At 29.9% G+C, this 22633-nt stretch overlaps 1 protein-coding gene across 5 annotated transcripts in view; it reads left to right on the plus strand.

Annotated features, from left to right (window-relative positions):
- Positions 1 to 22633, plus strand: part of LOC136990716 (serine/arginine repetitive matrix protein 1-like) — a 97253-nt gene that overhangs the window by 58072 nt on the left and 16548 nt on the right. For 4 of the 5 annotated variants that reach the window (XM_067289132.1, XM_067289134.1, XM_067289136.1 and 1 more), the window contains one exon: positions 15155 to 15313. The exons of the other annotated variant lie outside the window; for it this stretch is intronic. In XM_067289132.1, coding sequence (XP_067145233.1) covers positions 15155 to 15313 — 159 coding nt within the window. The remainder of the gene's footprint in view (positions 1 to 15154; positions 15314 to 22633) is intronic. 5 annotated transcript variants of the gene reach the window in all.

Below are 22633 nucleotides of genomic sequence, written 5' to 3' on the forward strand. Positions count from 1 at the left end.
TTAAATTGACTACAAGTATAATTATTCCATGTAGTAAGTATTATTTTCATAAAATGTGTGATTACTTGTGAAATATCCATTTTTTAATCCTTTCTCTTATGCTAATTATAATTGTGCATTAATTGAGAGACTAAAAAAGTAAACGAAATGTAAATTCATATTTACATATAAAATTTACCAAATAAATTAAAAGATTCGAAGTGTTGTAAAAAGTACAACACGTGATTGTTTGTGAGAAAAATTTTCACATGCTTCCCAAAAGGTTAACAATGTTGCAACGATGTTGGATTTTATTCATCTGCAGGAAAAAGTTCCTTGTTATTTATGAAATCATTAACAAAATATTATTTTACTTATATTATTTGGAATATATTTATTTCAGATTTATTATTTTATTTTGAAATCAATATTTACACATCTGGAAGCATTAAAAAATAAACAGTTTCTGATAATGATAGATATCCCAGTATAGCCAAATTAGTGAAATCAGCATTGAAAATCCCATTCCCATGAGAGAGAGGGTCAATTTTACACCAGGCACTTTCTCCTGATAGAGCATCAGTGTTGGAAAGAATGCTTAATTCACTTTTGATTGTTAAGGAAGGACTAAACATGTATGACCAAAGCCCACCCCTTGTACCCATTACAAAGGACAATTGGAAAATGAAAATAAGTTAAATGAATAAGAGAAATGGAAAAAAGCACAGAAACATTTTGAAGAACAACAAAAGAAAACAATTTGTAACATGAAGATTATGGAACTGCAGCTGAGTTTAAACCAGAAAAATGTAGAAGAAAATGAAATACATGCAACAGGCCAAGTTTTGTTAGAAGCAGCAAACAAAAACACTGGAGAAGGCTATTAACAGTAAGAACATGAATGAAGTACAAGCAGCACGTGTGATGCTTATTAGTGTTAAGTGTTCAAAAGCAAGAGGAACTGAAAAAGATGGAAGCTGAAAACATTCAGAATAATCTCAATAAAAGAACATCATCTTTCATGACTTATTATTTACAGAAACCAAAGACTTTTCAAGTAATCATGGTTTATTGGAAATACAGTAGCCACTGGTTATTGGGAAACAAAAAAAAACGTGATATAACCGAGTAATAAAAATTCTGGGCTTTTACTAAACAGATTATACATGCTATGGAATCTCTTCTTTCATCATTAAGGGTTTCTGATATAAAATAATCTTAGTTTTTTAATCCTGAATTTTATTTGTGGTTATATCATATTAATTGACATTTATGTAAACATCGATACCATGAACGCCCATTTAGCATTATTGTTTTTTTAACAATGACATTGAAAGACAAATACTGTCGATATAAAAACAAAATATCAATTGTGATTTTATTATATAGTACTATATAAATCGCTTATTAGAAATTCGTGTAGTTTATATTTTTCAATAAAAATTATAAATGCTGTAATTGAAAATTTAAGAAAATAAATATTGAATATATAATAGAACATCAAAACTTAGAGAATTTTTATTCTGTAATTTTATAAGAAGCAAAATAAAGTTACTACTGTATAAAAATTTTAGAACTTTCTGTTCAGAATTAAAAAAATCTTTTCCTTACACATTATGGGTGAAATTCGAAATTTCACGCCTTTGTGAATTGACTCAATACTGTTAATTCACACAAAGAATTCACAGAAACTTGTAAATGAGGAGACAGTATTTAAAACTAATAAATAAACAACTTTTATTTCAAAAGGAAACAAATGATAATCCATCTATCCACCTGTTCTGCATATTTAGATCTTGACGAATTTATTGTTTCACCTTCAGTAGTAGTTTCAAGGACAACAGTAGAAATAAAATACCATATTTCGTTGCAAATAGAAATTCAGTGGCAATTGGTAATTTAAAATTTATTGACTCAAATGCTTTTAAAATTTGGGAGACCAAAACAGCGCGATATGAGTGGCTACTGTATTACAGTATATACAGAAATTTTTAAAATGTGTTTAACCATAACTGAATAAAAAGAAAATAACAACTTTTACTGCTATTTTGCTGAGTTTTCCTTCTGTTTTTTCACTTTGTTTTGTCACTATTGCACTCACTTTTTCTGTATTTCAACTCACTTTTTTCACTTTTTCAGGGGGGAAATGGCATTCCCAGGCCTATATATGTAAACTGCATATTTTGAATTAGGCTGCATCATACCATAATTTAATTATTTGATGCAACACAAATGTTGGTTTATTTATTTAAGCATTAAAATTAAACAAAATAACACTTTTCAGCTAAATGAGTGTGTTCCTGGAGATTTGTTATTCATTAATTGGCAGCATGCGTATGTTTATATCATTTTGTATTTATTAATATTTTTTCTATATTAATATATATAAAATGAAAAGTAAAACAAATTCATCATTCATTCAAAGCTTTCTTAAGTCCTCAACATCAAATATTGGAATTAGGATGTTTTCTTCCCTTTCCATGCAATATTGATCCAGAGACAAAGTTTTGATTATATTAGAATGATCTATCTACCATTTAAATTACTTTCATTTAGATATATTTCAAATTATACGTAATTAAAATACAAAATTACAATATTTACAAGTATTAAGAAATTATAAGGAAATATCATCCTGTTACCTAAGCATGATTTGTCTTGAAATTTTTCTCGTACTTTAAAGTGAATAATTTTTATGAATTATAATTAATATGTAATTAATTTTTATTTTATGAGTATTTAATATTAAAATTTAAGATAATTATCATTAAGAAATTAAAAGTGCTTCATTTTATCTATATAAAAATAAAAAAACTGTTAAAAGAAAACATAATGTTAGAAACAGTAAGAGTTCACTTTTTATTTAGATTTAAACATTTTTTGGGACAAAAATCTTGTCAGAATTCACACACTTGAAAATGGAACATGAATGTCAATAGCATGTTTTAATATTTTGTGAGTGTTTGGATGATGATATATTTATTTTGCATTCTATTGTGTTTGGACATTCAAAAATAATCATGTGATATATAGGAATGAGTATCACATTACAAATGGAGAGGATTGCAGTAAAATTTATTTATTGAAGTAAAAAAGAAATGAGCAATTATCTATTATGGCATCATGACAATACCAGATGCCCTTTTAATCATACTTTTAATTTATTTCATTTAAAATATATGCTCTCCACCTGAAATTTACTGTAGTATCTTGCCCCCCTGCATCATACTTTTCCTTTAACAGTGGAGTTGTGCCGATCATCTAACTAACTCCTTTCAGGGAAAAATTTTTTAATTGAAACAACACAACTTCCAGTTTTTCTCAGAAGTTCTTATATAGTTAATCACAGCTTCCTGCCCCTAAACTTTCCATATCTCATCTCAGGTTTTATTTATCTAACTTTGTTCTCAAGATTTAGGAAAGACAGACAGACAAAAGTGGTTGATGAGGAATGTCATAGACTAGTAATGGTGTGCTGAATTAGTCAAATCTGTGGGTTTGATTAATTAGTATGGATTTTTTCTTTTTGCTTATATCCAGCTACTTTGATTTTGCAGTTGCTAGCTTCTAAGCTGTTCTGGGAAGTAATGTCTGGCAGTTGGTATTAAGATTTTGGTATTGTACCAAATGGATAGTGTTCTTACTGGTGATCAACCAAGTAGTAACGGCATCCACAGTATCTGAGGGCTGTGGTTGTTTTTACTTTCTTGAGGACTTACTTAATTTCTCTGTCTAACTTTTAGTATACACAGGGTTCCTACGCACCTGGAAAGTCAGGGAAAATCAGGGAAAGTCAGGGATTTTCATTAGTTTCGGAAAAAGTCATGGAAAGTCAGGGAATTTGTTGAAAATTGTCAAAAAGTCAGGGAATTTGTCTCCTTAACTGCCTTGTTGATTTCGTTTGCTGAATATGGCTGACTAAGCGTAGCCATCTGCAGGCGGCAAGAAGTAATGCTGCAATCTTTAATAAGAAAATATACCAGAATCCGTTTTGAATCTGAAATGGCTCTTTTTACCGTTCCGAAGCCATATAATTGTACAGTTGTGGATTAATAACAGGATAAACTACTATTATGTAATAGTGTTTAATTTTTAATTTTAATAATTCAGCGATTATAAAAAGATGAATTTGTTAATTAGAATAAAAAATAACTAATTAAAAATTAGTTTACAAACTTTTAAAACTTGAAATCGTAATTTATTAGATTGTTCACTTCAAAATAGCTAAATAGATCAGTAAAAATCCGTGATTTAATTGTTTTTCACGTTTAAAACATTACTATACAACATAAAAAATTATAAATAGCTACCCGACATTTACAGTAAAATGCTGGCGCCGACTAGTAGTTTTTTACATTTGTTGTTACAACTTTCCTTGAAAAGAACTGTACTGCAAGCGTATTTTTCCCCCTCTCCCGTTAATTTCCGCAACTTCGATACATAGTTTAATAATTAGTTTAACAGAAATGATGTTGGGTAACAAATATCCACTGATTTTGGCAAATTTAGACATCATACTTGTAATAGATAGACTGTAGTTATCGTTTTGAAAATCAACTAGGTAATCCGATAGTTTAACCAATGTTAACTCGCTTATAATTAATTATAAATTTAAAAAGCTGGTAAATTTTTAAAAAATTAATTAAATTACTAAAAAATTAAAATAAATTTGATTATCTTTTGTGCGAAACAACAACAAAACAATTTTTATAGTTAATTGGAAAAGAAAAAGAAAAAGATAATTACGATATAAGAAAAATCTTTTTTGCAAAAGAAAAAGATTTGTAGTTACGATTTTATGTGCTGAACTTTTATATTTTATTAACATATAATTGTAATTTCGTTTGATGTTTATTTCTGTACACTCAAACCTGTTTTTGTGCGGTATATGAAAATTTCAATCAAATTGGAACATAATTGACTTCTGTAAAATTTTTTAAAACTCTATTGGATGTTTTCTATGACATCAAGTTTTTTTCATTTCTTATTAAGTAAAATTTTTTTCTTTTACCTTTTTTTGTCCCTATTTAATAGCATAAAAATCAGAAATATTGTGTTAAATGTAGACTGCGGGTGTGAAATTTCACGCCTTGTTAATAAAAGAATAACACTTCCTGCAGCTATATTTATCAAATAAAAGTATTTTTAACAATTACTTTTAACTTTTTATATAGTTTTTCTGTAAAACCACTTTTTGGGAGGGTGTTTATTTTGCGGGAATTATTTCCCGGCAAATTTTTTAAATGTTAGATTCGTATTTAAGTGGAAACAATTGATATAAAAAATAAACTTCTTAGAGGATTTTTACCCCATTAGGGATTGCAGAAAAAGGCCCAAGGAGTTAAAAAAGCAATTCCTAGTTATTTCGTACGATTTTGAGTTATTTTCCACGTGAGACTTTTTTATGTGGTCCCTATTCATCGCATAAAAAAATACTTTTTGTGTTGCGAAAACTATTTTTTATAGCTACTCGTGAAGTTTCCTGCGATTTTTTTTTTTTTTTTTTTTTTTTTTGGTCCCTATCCACCGCACAAAAACAGGTTTGAGTGTATTTATTTTATTTAAATTCTATACATTTTAAGAATCCTAATTTTCGTAATACTATGACGTCATAGGAATACAAGTCTCACTAAAATAGAAAAACGTAAAAAAAATTAAATTATTAGATGAAAAAAAGGAATGAGTAAAAAAATTTTTATAGAAACTTGAGAAATAGTCAAGACAGTGCAGCTCTCAAGATCGATCATTTGGATTGGAGTGGAATTTTCCATTGTTTGAAAAGATGATGAATACTTCTGTGAACTCGGATTCTTCGATTGACGTAAGTAAATCGGAGAATCCATTAGATCCCCATCATAAAGCATGGGTGATGGTCTGAAACCAATCCAGGGAACGATCGAGGGCTACCTTTTCCTTCCACAAATTAACAGTTGCCTTTCAAAAGGAGGACTTTTCTAACTCAGGAAAAACACGAGTGATATATGTTAGTGCTAGACATCAAACAGAAATCAAATGAACTTTCCTTTCCGGATTGTTCACTGAACATTGCTCCAGATTCCACTACTGCCACTATGAACTTAAGACGAGAAACGAAGACAACATTAGCTATATTGTAAGCATATTTTTACAATAAACGGGTTAAATGGTAAAGAGGTGTCTTCGTCCGTCTGTACCATGTTTCCCACATACTTAATAGTCCCTCAACTTTCCAGACTTTGGGAGAATTAACTTTATCCCCTTTATTTTCCCAAAGGGAAAGAGTCATCATATCTCACAAGTGAAATGCAAAGTTTCAAATCTTATGTTCTAATTGACATTTGAAATTATGTTAAACCTGAGGAAGGCTATTTAAGATTGCTGAGAACATTAGTTCATTTATTAAAATTTGCTATAAAAGTGAGAAAGATGGTTTGTGATATGATTTGCAATAATTATAAGATTTGTAATTAAGGGTTAAAATAGATAAATTTTGTCTGCATTCTTAAGAAAATTTTATGCAAAGACAAAATTTAATGCGAAATTAAATAATAAATAAAAATTATTAAAAATAATTATTAAAACTCTGGCCTTTACACCGAAACCATAATAAAAATAGCGACAACGAAACATTTTTTTTTCTTTTAATGAGTTGCCAATTCAGCTAATTTTTTGCTAGATTTAGTGGATTTGTTAGAGAAGCTATAGTAAAAACTTACACCTATCCCTCTTTATATACAATCTATTTTTACGCCGTTTTAAAATAATGTGGTTGACAAAAGAAAACTATTTCTTTTTTTACATGATCGATTTTTTTTTTGAGGGAACAAATGCTTTATTTGAACATTTTTAAATTTAACTTTTTGTTAAAATTATGTTGCTGTTTAAAAAAAGTTACTCTTTTTGTTGAAAGATTTTAAAATTGTGTGTTTCTAAGTCAAGAGTTCATTTTAAGTACAGTACAGTACTATTTGTATATCAAAGAATACTGTTTGTTGATTTTATGCTATCTTGTATTTACTAGATTTACATACAAATAATAATGATAAATGATGATAAAATAAAAAGCTCATGTTTCATTTGTAAATTGCTTATTTTTTCATTACATAGAAGTTGTGGATTCTATCATACATTTTTCTACAGGATGTATGCATACTGTGTTTTTTTAATGTGGCAGTCTTTGAAATATACAACTAGGCAAAAAGAGGGATAGATATACTCGATGTTCGCAGTAAATAAAATGCTGTTTTATTATGTCGATATTCCACACCGTAAGAAATGTGAGGGTCAGGGAATTTGGACAAAGTTGGTCAGGGAAAGTCAGGGAATTCAAAACAAAAATTTGAGTAGGAACCCTGTATACAATAAATGCTACTGGTGTAAAAAATCAAGATTATTGGCATTGTTCTGCATTACAGGAATCTTGTATAAAACTGCTGTGATGTCTTTTGGTATGAGACCTTTATCATTTCTGATAAGATCAAATATGATGGGCAAGAGAATGATGGCAGTCTTGGCTTTCTGGTTCTTGATGTGTTTGTAAAGCAACTGGACGGAGTTCATTCCTGTCACTATTCCTGGGAACTCTTCTTAGTCAGCCTGTCTTTTTTTTTTTTTTTTTATTATATAAATGAATGAACTTCATTAAAAATACTGGTTTTTAGATTACAAATGAGGAAGCCAAATTAGTGTGTTCTGTTTTCAATTAAGATCCATTTTTTAGGTTAGTGGGTGTTAATGAGTATAATAGGCTCAGAGAAAAAGGGGTTGAAAAGCTGCTGTTTTGTATTTGAAAGAATCATTGAATATATAGGATGGAGCTACCATGGGCTTGTAAACTGTTGTTTGCACATTTATGTTTCATTTTTTATTCCATTTTTGTGTGTGGATTCTGATGATGGGCTTTGATCCTCCAAAAAACACAAATCTGAATAAAAAGTGGATTCCTGTACTATTTCTAACATATTCTTCTAGCTTCTAATGGAATCATACAGTTTGTGTAAGCAAAAAAATGTTCTCTGCAATGCATATAATTGTTGAATAAAATAATTTTAAAAATTAAATATTTTAAATTGCCAAACAATTAATTCAATTAAATAATATAAGAGAGATAAGAGGAATTGTATATGTATACATATCTACATAGTGATTTAATATTTTACAGTAGTTGTCCCCTCACAGTTGCTTGAAACTGTGGATAATACTTTAACACTATAAAAAAAATTTTTCCCATACATATATACAGTATCTACCAGAGCAGGTTCAATATGTTTTCCAGAACCTAGCCTCGTGGTCTATGAAAAGTTCATTGTAAATTTTGTGGTGAACTATGCTTAGTATTATGTGTGCATAGTAAATTCAGTTGCAAAATAGATAGATAAAAAAAAAATATAAAAAGTTTGTAGTGTATCCTAACTATAAGTTGTACTGTACATAGGTATGTACCTGTACTTGTACTTAGGGCACCTATCCCCCTTTTTATGTGGTCTAGTTTTATGCAATTTTAAAATAACATGGTTGACAAAAGAAAACTGATTATGTTTATACAGGATCAATTTTTTAACATGGAATAAAAGTTTATTTGAAAATGTTTTAATTTGACTTTTTGTTAGAATTGTATTATTATCAAAAAGTTACTCTGTTGAAAGACTGATTTTAAATTACACGTTTCAAAATCAAGAATTCATTTATTTTTCATGCATGGTTCCGGTACTTTATGTACTGTACATCAGAAAATACTGTATATATTGATTTTGTTTCTTACGCTACCTTGTGTTTACAGTATTTATGTACAAATAATGTTAATGATAAATTATGTTAGAATGAAAAAGCTCATGTTTCTTTTGAAATTGCCTTTTTTTTTTTAATCATTGAATGAAATTTTAGTCATGGATCCTATTAAGCATTTTTTTTCTACATGGCGTATGTACTACATTTTTGCATGGAGTTTGTTGGAACACCACGGCACAAAAAGAGGGAAAGGTGTACTTATGAAATTCAGGAGTTTATGTAAAATTGATTTTTGCCCTGCAGAATTTTGAAACCTGACCCCGTAAAAGTTAACACGGCTCTGATACCTATATTACAGTTTAATTTAAAAATTGTAGACATTAAGACATGAACAAAAGAACTTAACAATAAACTAGAATAGTTATAATGATACAGCACTGTAATGTAATAAAATACATACATAAATTCTCTCTCTCTCAGACTTTCAAAAAATATCTTATTATGCTCAATGACTTCATTATTTGGAAATATTATAGATATAGTCACCAAACAAAGGAAAATAATGGCACCTAACAAGTAGAAATCAAAGACAGTTGTAATATGCATGTCCAGTTTAATGCTTAAACTAGTTATAAGGCAAGTGTAAATTTGTATAATACTGTTTTTGATCCAGTAGTTGGCTAATTGGATCTTCTTTCATGCAAACAATTTTAGTTTGACTTAAAATAAATCAACTTTACACTTGTGTTTCAGAAGTGTACTTGCTCAGTTGATCCTATTGGTTTAAGACAAGGTTGTCCAACCTTTTTACTTAATGGCCAAATTAGAAATTTAGGTATATTCAGTGGGCCACAAAGATACTTTATATAAATATATGCTTTCAAAATGTGAGTGTCAAATTTTAATAATAAATATATATTATTACAAAAAATACTGTATTATTGACAGTAAAAAAACAAATTATACTCACACAAAATAAAAATAAATTCAATGTAATTTTTGAAATTTCCGTCCTTTTATAATATTGCCAATATCTGCTTTTATGATACTAGTCTTAATTCTAAGAATGTTAGAAATAGGTTGAGTGATTCCCATTTAACTATCATTTTGATGTTTTTAATGCACAAAAAGAATTGTTTACAACAGTATGTACAGTACGACCCCACATGCATAAGTTCTCTAGATAAAATAGTTTTTTAATACCAGTTACGACATCAAAGTGTATACAGTGAAACGGAAATAAGCTTTATGAGATACTTTACCAAAATAAATGAAAATACAGTAGAGCATCAATTATCCGATCCCCAATTAACCGACCACGTTCTAGTCGGCAAATTCAAATGTCCACTAGTGATGTGGCGCTACAATATTTGGTTATGTCTTGGCTACTTTAATATTATTTTTGTTAAATTTTTGCATGTTTTAGCTGGCAGCACTGGCTCGACCATGAAAGGGAGGCTAGTATTTAAACCAGGCCTAATACACTATACTAATAATGTATTTTTTCGTACTTTTTGGTTATCTGACCAACCCCAGTCCCCAATTAAGTCTGATAATCAATGCTCTACTGTATACCTTAAAAAATTTAGGGTGCAGTGGGCCGCAGTGTGGCCCACAATCTGCAGGTTGAACATCCCTGGTTTAAGAGAACATTTTTCTGAATATGTTGAAATTAGATTTTAATATTGAGATTGATCAAATGAAACCTGTTTGTGCTGCATCACATCTGGTGCAGGGGGTATGTCGTCACATGTGGTATGATAAGCATAACTCAATGAACAGGGGGGGAGAAGTTTAGTCACTTGGCAAGTTTTGTGTTTAGTGTAGAGTAGTAAAAACATGACTGGAGTTACTCGGAATCCATCTAAGGACAATCAACGAGTGGTTATTCAGTTTCTAACAGCAAAGGATGTCATCCAGTCTATATTTGTTACCAAATGCAGGTGGTGTACAGCAACAAATGTGTATAAAAACAACAGTGATGGATTGGGCCCAAATATTTAGGAAGGCCGTCAGAAAACAGAAGATTTGCTATGGCCAGGCCAAGTGCATATTGTTGCGACAGACAAGAGCAATCATAAAGATTGATGCATCAATAAGTGGGGACTGTCATCAGACCTTATGTTCTCTATCAGAAGAGTGTCATACAGTTCAAGTGGTGGTTATGAAGAAGCTTCAGTATTGGAAGGTGTATGCACAATAGATACCATAGGCAGAATGCATGGGTTGGAGTTTGCCATTTGCAGTGATATGAGATGGAGGGTGATGATTTTTTGTTGCATATCATTGCAGGCAACAAAATGTGGTGCGATCACTTTTAGCCAACGGTATAGAAGCGAACATGCAATGGAAACACCCTGGCTCACCAACACAAAAATTTCAAGCCTGTAAGGTTATGATGACTGCATTTTTTTGACATTGTGGGGTCTTTGCTGGTGGACTTTAAATACCCTCATGTGAGCATTAGTGCCAACTGCTACAATGCAACATTGAACAAGGTTCATAAAGCCATAAACAATAAGCAACCAGGCTTGCTGTCACATGTGAACGCTGTGCAAAATGGTCGGGGGGTTATGCACTGCTCTCCCTATTGTCCCTATCTGTCAGCATGTGTCATTTGTTCGGACCTTAAAAAAGCTTTTAACTTATCGGATGGTCAAAGTTTTCTCCATTGTGTGTAATGCCATGTTGAATTTTTGTTGATGTTAAGCCTAATGAAAATTTTACGTTTTTGAAAAGAATAGTTGTGGTTATTGTATCGTCCTAAGTTATTTTTTTATTTTGCACAAACAAAATAGATATGTTACAGTAAAAACCCGTTTTTAGTGAAAATGCATTTTAACTAGTTGAAACTAGTTTTTACTGAATGTCATTGTTAAAACTAGAATTTACTGCTAGTCAAAAATGAATTTGAGTTAAAACGGGTTTTAACAAAATGGCTTAGTAAAAACTGTTTCGACCAAGGTCATTCAGCTAACATGTTCCTATAGTGTATGATGAATTTCGTATCGCTTTAACCCTTTTCCCCCGACATCTTGTTTACATTTATTTTGCGATCCCTCCTAAGGCAATATAGGTCAGTCAGGCGATATTATTTTAAAAGTTCATCAAAAATCAAATTATCATTATATCTATATGAAAAAATCACTTTATTAATATCTTTAGTTTTAAATACGATATTTTTCAATGCATTTTATTAGAAAAATTTATAAGAAAAAAAAAATATATATCAGAACTGACACATAAGCTTGATAATTTGTAACATTTAGTGAAAATGAACATTGTCTAGTTACATAGTTGTTTGCTGGCACTGAGCCAGAAAGACCTAGAATATTGTTTTGTACAATTCGATATAACACTTATGCATGTATGTTTATTCGTTGTGAAATTATCGCGCATTATATCAAACATTTGTTTGAAATCAAAATTTTATACTGCTATCAACTAATATAATGAATTATTATACTTTATTCACTTCGTATCGAACGAGATTATATCTGTTGTTAATAAATTTTACAAAAATTGATATTTACAAAGTAAGGATGAATCGTTACCCACCAAGTTTTGCTTAAAAAGCCAGGGTACCGATCGATCGGTGCCTTCAGGGACAAAGGGTTAATTAATGTTAATAACACAGATGTGTGACCAATATTTTCAATAAATATCGTATTAAATAATACAAATGTTTTAATCCCAATCATCACTTTATTTATTTCCCCCAAACATATTTATGTAGCTAAAATTAGTTTTAAGTGATGTCAAAAGTTAAAAAGTTAATGTTTGATTTTAGTTTTATCTAAAATCAAAACATGTACAGCAGTAAATTCTAGTTTTAACTAGAAAGAACGGGTTATAACAATGACATCCAGTAAAAACTAGTTTCAACTAGTTAAAACGCGTTTTCACTAAAAACGTGTTTTTACTGTAACAGATATATTAATAAATGTAATAACCAAAAAAATTATATTTTAAAAGTTAATTTTAATATAAAAATTATAATGACTACCGATATCTAGTTTCAAAAACGTTCTGATGAGGAAACAAGATAACTTGGGTCAAGGTCAGAGGTCACGACCCCAAGATGTGTCAGGAATAACACAGGACAGGTTAACGAACAACATTTTGGAAGTCAGGGAAGCAGTCACCTAATGGTTTAAGGACCAACCAACACTATTCTTTGCAGATGGTTTCTGTTATCTCCCCAAGCAGTAGGATGCATGTCTGAATGCCCATGATGAATTTTATACTGAACAAAAGTGTATTCTGGCTTCCTCATTGCTTCGTTTAATTATGCCATATCAACAAATATAATGTTTCATTTGTCTGAATAAATTTACTTTAACGTATTTCATTTGATCAATCCTTGTAAAACCAATAAAGTAATTACCGTATCTGATCTTCACTGTTATTAATTAAAATATAATGATATATGATAAAATTGGAGCACTTATTATATTAGTTGTAATAGTTAGTTAATTAAATTTAGAATTATTAAGTTAAGACAATTTGCAAAACTGTTTACCTCTTATCAACAATTTGTTGAATTTGGAGTTTGAAATCTTAAAAATGAATACACAGATATGAAATCAGAATAGTACATTGTTTGGCATTTGGATTTGTAAGCATAATAAAGATCTATCAGTATTACAATTAATGTTTTAAATCTGTCAGTACTTGCAAACTAAATTACAATATATGCACATTTCCATATAGGAAATAGCTGTAAACTTAATGTATAGTCACATCTCTGATCAGATTTCCAGAAACAAATAAGTTTGCACAAGATGCAGACTTCATTGTCGATTTTGTAGTAATTAGATAATTTAATTAATATTAGGTTTCTTTGATTCTAATGTGCACCAAGTTTGAAATAAAATTTATTTTTAAAGTTTTTATTTGTGGAGGAGAAATTTTTAAATAATTTCATTAGGTTTTGTTAAGTAACAAAATGTTAGGAAAAAGTACACATACTGTAAAATAGAACATGGAAACAACAACATTATCTATTTTAATGCTTTTTTACACACACACTTCTTTATCTTAATTCTTTATCATAACATTGTTTTGAAGACATTTTAATTGCTAAAAAATAGTTTAAGTATTTGTTACTAGCAAAGCTCAGTTGAAGTAATATAACTGTTGAGAAATGTAGTCAACGATGTCTTAGTAACTAATGTGTCATGTGGTCTGATCATGACAACTGCCAATTGTTGTTCTGGACTGAATGTAAGATTCCATGTATTCTGAGAGACATCTCTACTTTAGAGCAATAAAAAGTCTTAGAATTGGCAGAATATGAGCCATTCACTGGCCAAGTCAGTTAACTCCATTTGTAAATTCTTAATATAAATGTTATTTCCAAATTTTTTGCATAACTAATTTTATATATTGTTACATTAAAAAAATACATTCCACAATGTTTATTTAAATTTAAAGTTTAAAAGGAATGTTAAAAAAGAATTTATATTATCACTTTTTTATACTTTTTGTTTTGTGGAGTTAATTGATTTGGCAAGTGAGCAGTCATATGATAATTTATAAAAAAAATTATTAGTATCCAGTAAGACTGATTCATAGCTAGGATCTATATTCATATTGGATAAATTGACTTGGTGCATTGGTTAATATTACACACAAATTAATAGTCAGTCAGTAAGAAAAATATTATCTTGTAAATCATTTCAAATTTTAAAAGTGATTTAACAGTAGTCAGTTGTAAGTCTTCTTATAAACAGTTTATAACATTATTGGATGATATCAGTAAACTCTGGATTAAAATGGCATTTTAGAAGATAATTTAGAAAACCTGATGGCAAAAGCCATTTTTGTTAATTTGTAATTTTGATGATTTGACAAATCATTAACAAATGTGTCAAATTAGAATGCAAACACATTAAAGTGGTTAACAATATTTTTTTTACACTATTGATTCAGTAATTGATAATGTCAGAATCAATAATATTAAGCTAGAATTGACTGTAGTTACTATAACAGACATGTGCAGCAAAACCTGTTAATTCTAAAATTTGTATATTTCGATTTACAGATGAATAAGTGTTTCAGGTTTAATATAATTTTTCTGTTATGTTATAAAAATATATTCTTGTACCATATGATACAAACAAAGAATTGTATAATATTGCCATACTACAGAAAAAGTGCATAATTTTAATCCTTATATATGATATATATATTTTTTTGAAATTAAATTTAAATGTATTTATACATTTTATGCTTTTCATAGGCAAACATTGATATATAAAATTATATGTTTATTACATAAGTTTCTTGATGGATCTTTATTTTTGCATTACTAATCATTAAAAATTTGAAATGTACTGACACAAGTGTACTGACAAGTCCCTGAAAAGGTAGATAGATACTAATAGAGTAGACAGACGTTTGCATATTGTAGCATAGTTCTTGTTTTTGTAAAGCAGAAGCAAGAATGCCATCTGCCTGCCTGCAGGTCACGCACACATTCTCCCAGAAGAAGCCGGTCCAGGACGCATTCCCCTCGGAAGCTGTCTCGTAGCCCGCATCGACAACGCTCGCCCATCCGTGCCCATTCGCCAAAGCATAGGAGTCCCGACAGACACGAAGCTGAATGGCATCAGTATCCTTCGAGGTAAATTTTGCAAGCACTAAGCACTACACTGAAATCTAGATGGGATGATTAATATGTTCAAAATTTTTATATAAGTTTTAATGTTAATTTTAACAAAATCTACACATTTTATCTATCATTTCATCAAAAATTTTATATGAAAAGTTTGTGTGTGTATGCTCATTAGGGTATAACATTTTGACAAAAAATTTTTGTCAGAATGTTTGCACCTACCCCCTGACTTTTTGCATTTGGTTCAGTATTACTCAAATATGAAGTTTCATCTAGGTAGGTTGATGATAACCCATGCCGACTTGAGTGCAAAACTTGAATATGAGGAGTGATTGACATGGGAATATTAAGCAACAGTAAAAAATCAATAACTAAGAAATATAACGTTTTATTAAGTTTTTGATCTGTAACATTTAATTACAAGATTAGAAACTACTGTGCAACCTTTATCTTCAATCTTTCTTTTTTGCTATATGGATATAGCCTTTGTTCTAATCCAAGTTCTTGCCATAATTAATTGAGCTATTATTATGCTATAATTAATAATTAGAAACTAAGTAATTTGTAACTGGCAAGCACACTGCTTGGTAAGTGGAGGATGTAGGTTCAAGTCCCACTCTGGGCTAATTCTTTTCTTCCAGAATGTTCTAAATTACTTGATAAATTATCAATTTAGATAAGAGATGATGCCTAACATCTATCTCTAGTACCAAAATTACTTAGTTTCTAATTATTAATTATAGCATAATAATAGCCTGATTAATTATGGTGAGAGTTTGGATTAGTATCAATACATCAGGCTTTGGGATGTTGATATATATAGCGTTTGATGGTCTTGCACACAACACAATACAAACTCCTTTTGTTCTTCATCCACAGTCAATAAATAATCTACAAAAGTCTGGCAATAATTTAACAACTCTTTCAATAGTCATTTACAGCTCTTAACAAGTTAACTGTCCTTTTGGCTGCTAAATATGAAGTGTTGTTTGTCCATGTTGAAGGACATTTCTGAAGAAAACTTGTATCCAGTAGCCAAGAAGAGAATCCTTTAATTTGAATTGATACAAAGTCATTGTTTTCTCTAAAATGAGAAAGAAATCAATGATAAGTAAAAAGAAATTAAACTTACCAAATAATTTGCTGTTTCTTCATGCAGAGGAATAAATTTCTTCCCATATGTTGATGTTCTCTGCTCAAATTTACCAGCCTTTTACTTTTAGTTTGAAAGTCAAAGAGAGAGGAATTGCCTGTTCTTTGGATGAATACAAGTGCTGGCTAAGCTTTTTTAGTTTTAGCTGTTAGAGAAATGGTTGTATCTATCACTACAGATGATTTTAATGACTTCAAGAAGCAGAGGTCTTCAGGAGCTTTTACAACTGCACTTCACTTAAGCCATGGATTAATGTAAACTGTTACAACAAACAGAGATATTGCATAAAGCTTTCTTTTCTCTGATGGATAGTTTAAGTTCTGACCTTATGAGAAACATTTTTAGGGAATAGATTGATCTTGCCATCCATCGAGCTTGATGCATGGCCGCCTTGCTTTTTCTCAAAAAAGTATGCACTCATGAACTACAAGATTTGCCCTCTCACTTACAGTTAGCTTAACCTCATGTATGTTGTAAAATAAGACAGCCAACACGTGTCTATTGAACGGCAATTTGCTTCTAGTTATTTAGTGTTTCGTGTTTCTTATCAAAAACACACTATCTTTAGGACTGCGTAATTTGTACGACATAATGTTAGTGTAAAGATGCACAAATACTTCTAACACACCCAGAAACTGGACATAAAGTGACAGTGCTCCATGTATAATGACCAGTCCAGGCTTGAGTGAAGCGCAGTATGTCCAGATTTGTTTTTTGACACCATGTTTTTGATGTTCAAGTCAGCACGGGTTAATATTTATTGCTGAGAAATTAAATATAGACATGTTTTTGAGTGAAATAAAAAAAAATGGTGGGCATTTAAAAATTTTGAAGTCAAAAAATAAGGAACACTCTAGTGTACGGTACATATACTTTCTATGTACAAAAATTGTTCAGACACTTGAGTGGTTACATAGGTTTTGTAAATTACACATGCATATGCAAATGTGTTAATTGTTTGAGTGTAAATGTGCTTCAACGATCTGTTGAAGCAGTAGTTGTGCATTTGAAGTGAGAATGTTTGGTAGAAGAGAACCAATAAGACTTCCAGTGTGGAACAGTAGTTGGATGTCACATTAGTAATCTTACAATATTGTTATGTTACCAGTTGATTGAGCATTCCAAAATCAAAAACAGAAAATTCCTCTGATTTCAGCACTGGGGTGACTAATTCTGGATAGTATACAGTAGAGAGTTGAAAATCGGAATCAATTGGGGACTGGGGTTGTTCAGATTAGTGATTTGTTCCGATTACCGATTATGTACGAAAAATATATTAACCTGTCCGATGTTAAAATTTTTCTCCGTTGCGTGTCGCTTCGTGTTGAATTTTCATCAATTTTAAGCCTAACGAAAATTTTTATAAAAATCGAGGCTATCGTATCGTTAAAAATTATTTCTTCGTTTTGTACAAACAAAATAAATATATTGAAGAATATAAAAACATGAAAATTATACTTTAGAAGTAAATCTAGTATCAAAAACGTTCGATTCAGCACGACACAGTCTGACTGAAAATCATTCTGATTACCGGCGATTCCAATTACCAGGGTTCCGATTAACGACTCTCTACTGTAATTCCAAAATCAATTGTTGAAGATGAAATGCAGACAGTTACATCAGCAGAAAAGCACATTGGGATGTCTTACAAATTGTCTGTGTCTGGAGAAACCTAGTGAGAAGTATTCGTAAACCACACATTTTCTGCAGCAGCTATTTCTTGTGAGATGGAAATAGCTCTAGGAACACACATTCACCAAGGAACCAAAGCAATCTAAAGAGAATTGCATTTGTTAGGCTACTATGGCAGTGAAGCTATCCACAAGCTGGGTAATGCTTGAACGGTGCTTGATCTGGTGTTTGGCTTGCTATTCCTGGATTCTGGAAGATTGAAAGGAGTTGTTATGGAGGGTGAATCTTGCTACATAATGTTCCAATCTAGATGAGTTTCAGTTTGGTGACTGCCTGAGGAACTGTTCCAACAGGACTGCTTAGTGCCAACAGTTTGGAGGAGGTTTGGTAATGGTTTGGAGCCACCACCTGGGATGGATTTGACTACTGGTTATGATAGAACAATGAGGTCTGGTATATACTTGAATATTCTAGACAATTTTATGTTGCCTATTTTGTGGCAGTACATCAGTATAAGGAACAGTTGTGTGTTTCAGTGCAAGAATGCACCATGCCATATTTCATGGTTTATATAGGACTGGCTGGAGGAGAATGAAGTTAAAAAAGTTTGATTGGCTAGGTCAAAGTCCAGATTTGAATCTCATAGAACATTGAGATGAGGTAGAATGCCAAAACTGATCTTGGCCATAATGCCTTCCTCTCAGTTTAACCTTGAAATGGCAATGCAGGAGTAATGGAAAAATTTCTGCTGAAATTTACAGGAAATTTGTGGAATCCAAGCCTATAGTCTCTTCAACAAAAGAGGAGCTTTAAAGTTGTTTTTGATGAACAGTTAGTTACACTTGTAGAAGAAAATTGTGACATGACAATATAAAACAAACAAAAATAGAAAAAAAGATTTACCAAAGAAATAATAATAATAAAGGTATAAATCATTCGATGCTAAAATGAATCGGAACCTTTAGCTAGTGTTTTGAGAAAAGAGTTTTTTAAATAGTAATATATATATATAGTTTTTGACAAATTGATTAATGCTTGTTCTATAATTTCTAAATATTTAATATTAAATATTATGTTAGGAATTCAGTTTTATTATTTTTATATTTCTGTTGATTTTTTTTTATGATTTGCACTTCAAACATTATTTACAAAACACTTATTGATTCAGCTACTCTTGTTTTAAACATTTTAGTTCCAAAAAAGGACTGTTAAAATAATTCTTAAAAGGATTTTTAAAGAACAGTTAAGCTCTTTAAATTTCAAGAATATCCATTGAGTTCATCTTCCTTACTAGTGTTTTTACATCTTCATAAATGGTAATAATTAGTGACTCAAGACACTTTTATCAAAGGATCAGATTCTCAATATATCTGTTGGTGTTCAATATATGTTTCATTGTATTTCTCCAGTTACAAGTTGTAACACTTCTGATTGCAAATGATACCAATATCTCAACATTAGAAAGTTAAGAGTGGAACAAAAATGTTTCATTTAAAATTTCTTAAAATTTTGTTTATGCATTTAAGTTCTGCCCTCTCATGATGCATGGTGTCACTTTCTGACTTAACTGCATCACAAAGCAGCAAAATAGAAAAATCTTGTTACTCAATTGAAAGTCAATTTCATTAAATATGTTAAAATACTACAAATGTTGTAAGTGCAGGTATTCCTCGTATAACATGGTAGATACATTCTAAAAAAGTGCCATATTATGTGAATCCAGGCTATACGAAACAAAGGACTAATGCAAAACATGGGTTAGGAGTTTCAGAAGTTAACGAAAGTATACTATTCAAGTATTGTCGTCATCTAAGCTTTTTGTTGATCTTGATCAAAAATATCAGCAGTGTCTTCATTTTCTTTTATTTTTTTTCATAATTTTCTATGAATGACAAAATAAAAATATGATTAATCAATAGTTTGTTCAGTCAAGTACCAAGTGATTAGTTTTCCAGAATTTGTGCTAAATTGTTGGAGTTGGGAACAGTTTGAGTACCGAGATTCTGCCATATTTCATTTGTCATTTTTTCAAGTGATTACTTACCTATGGTTAAAAAGTTTATTTAAACATTTTTAGGATACCTGTACTATTTTGTTAACCTTCCTACTTCAAAGCATGATATTCAAAGATCTAAAAGCAATATTTATTTGAATGCGACATAACAAATTTTCAGAAAATTACAATTAAATATATTCCTTGTTAGTTTTCTTATATTAAAGCACACTGTTCAAAGGTCAAAATGCAATGTATAGTTTAAAAACTTCATTTCACTATCTTTTATTAAAAAACAATGAAAAATTGAAAAAATCCTATTCATGCATGATACTGGGATCGTGGATTCAATATCATGGATTTACAATAGTGTTTGGAAAAAGTCAAGGAATTTTCCTTCTTGGCTGTCTTGTTGATTTTTTTTTTTTTTTTGCTGACAATATTGTTTACTACATGTATTTGTCTACAGGCAGCAACATTTTTTTTTATAAGATTCATTGCACCACAAAGTAATGTGGTGCAATGCAACTTAGGAAAAGAGGGTGCAGAATATTTTCAGGACTTAAAATTTCTCCTAAGCATACACAAAATGTTCTCAAAAAATCATTTTATACAAAATAAAATCAAAATAAATCATCAATAATAATTATTATTATTAAATAGGTTGGAAAATGCAGATTATATCATACATATAATTAAATAGGTCTGCTATACAATTTGTTATGCAACAGGAAATTGATAAGTTAATATAAAAATATGTTATGTTAAAAGAACACTTTAAGTGTGTGTAGTCATCATTATAGGATAACATATACAATTATATACTTAATATACCAATGCAATATATTGACTAACAGAAATAAAATTGAAGTCAGTGCCATGAGTGATTAATTTCTACACGGACAGTAATTAATGGACTTTTTGACATCCAAAAATGCAAAAAAGAACTTGACTTCAGAATAAATTTTTATAAGGCTCAAAAATTTCAGTTAAGGACGAACTTCAAATAATGAACATCCAAATATGCTTTAAAAGGGAAAAATTTCAGATATGGAAAGAAAATTTTTGTATTATTGAAATTATTTTTCCACTGTAGCTATTTTGTCTAACTTCTAAAATACTACTTTACATTATTTTAGTTAAAATATTTAACTTTTAAGTTAATAGTTAAAAAAGTTAATAAGAAAAATTACATCCATTTTACAATTTAAATAATTTCATTAAAACATTATAATTTTTGAAATTACATACTTGAATTTTTAGTACAGAACAAGCTGGGTCTGGACCTTGGTAATTAATACTGGCTTCCTTATGTGTTTAGCCTATCAATGGCTGAGTGGATAAAAACATTGTTAGTTGGTCACAGGTTTTGAGATCACAAACAGGCTGACCACATGGAGTTTTCTGGATTTTCTTCAATATAAAATACCTAAATAGTCAGTTTCATACAGTGTGTCTTCTTGGGAGACATCCTTCCTTGACAGATTGTCCAAGTGTTGCATTACCTTCTCCCATCAATCTATTTATTCTGAAATACTTAAACTGCTTTCCTTATCTGATATTGTTGAAAGCATTGTCTGAAAACATTAAAAAATTTTGCACAGTGTGTAGTGCCAAACAGTAGAAATTTTCAGATGTTTCAGATAATTTGGATAACAGATTTCTCAGCTGTGGTCTATGGATACCTGTGGGTCTGCAAATGTGTGGACAGGGATCCGTGAGTTTATAGAAGGAAAAGAAGCATATTATAGTATGCAAATTAAAAAAGTTTTTTGTAATATTTATTTTTATTAAAACACACATTAAAAGTTATAAAATTATTTAAATTAAATGAAAATGTCTCAAATAAAAACATTATAAAATATTAATAAGTGTTTTTTAAAATATATTTTAATTAAATTCTATTATAAGAAGACCTCCAATAGTTTTCTTTTATTAAAGGGGTCTATCAGAAAGTGAAGTTTGAGAAACACTAGGTTAATGCATGCCATTCAGATGTTTTGTACTTAAAGGCATATAGTTGTTTCAAATTTCCAAAAATTGTATTAAGTTTTTCTCTTACAGTTTAAATATACACTGTTGATAATAAGAATATTAAAACTATTACGGTGAAATGTTGACTTTAATCAGTGGGATGTGCATAATAGAAATGTAAAGAATATACAAGTGCTTTTCATCAGTTTTTGTTTTGTTACTATACCTAAAGATAATGTTCTTAAGCAGTTCTTTAAATCTTGCACAACCATATCAAATCAGATAATTTTAATTTTTACTTTTTTTTATTTTTTAATTTTAGATTTAAGAAGTCTTATTACATACAAGACTTATTATTCTATTGCATTGTAAGATTATATTTTAAAATCACTCAAAATCAGACCTTATAAATTGTGATCGCTTTGTGTGGTTTTTTTTATTTTGTTTAATGTTCAGGCAATAATTGCAGACATTTACATCTTTTACTGATAGTGAAGATTAATTTTAAAACTAATGTTGCTTGTGTATGTGAAGAATAATTATAAAATGAAACAGATAGGAGGGTATTGCAAAACAC

This window comes from Centruroides vittatus, unplaced genomic scaffold, assembly GCF_030686945.1.
Source record: "Centruroides vittatus isolate TY-2023 unplaced genomic scaffold, ASM3068694v2 contig_134, whole genome shotgun sequence".
NCBI classification, from domain to species: domain Eukaryota; kingdom Metazoa; phylum Arthropoda; class Arachnida; order Scorpiones; family Buthidae; genus Centruroides; species Centruroides vittatus.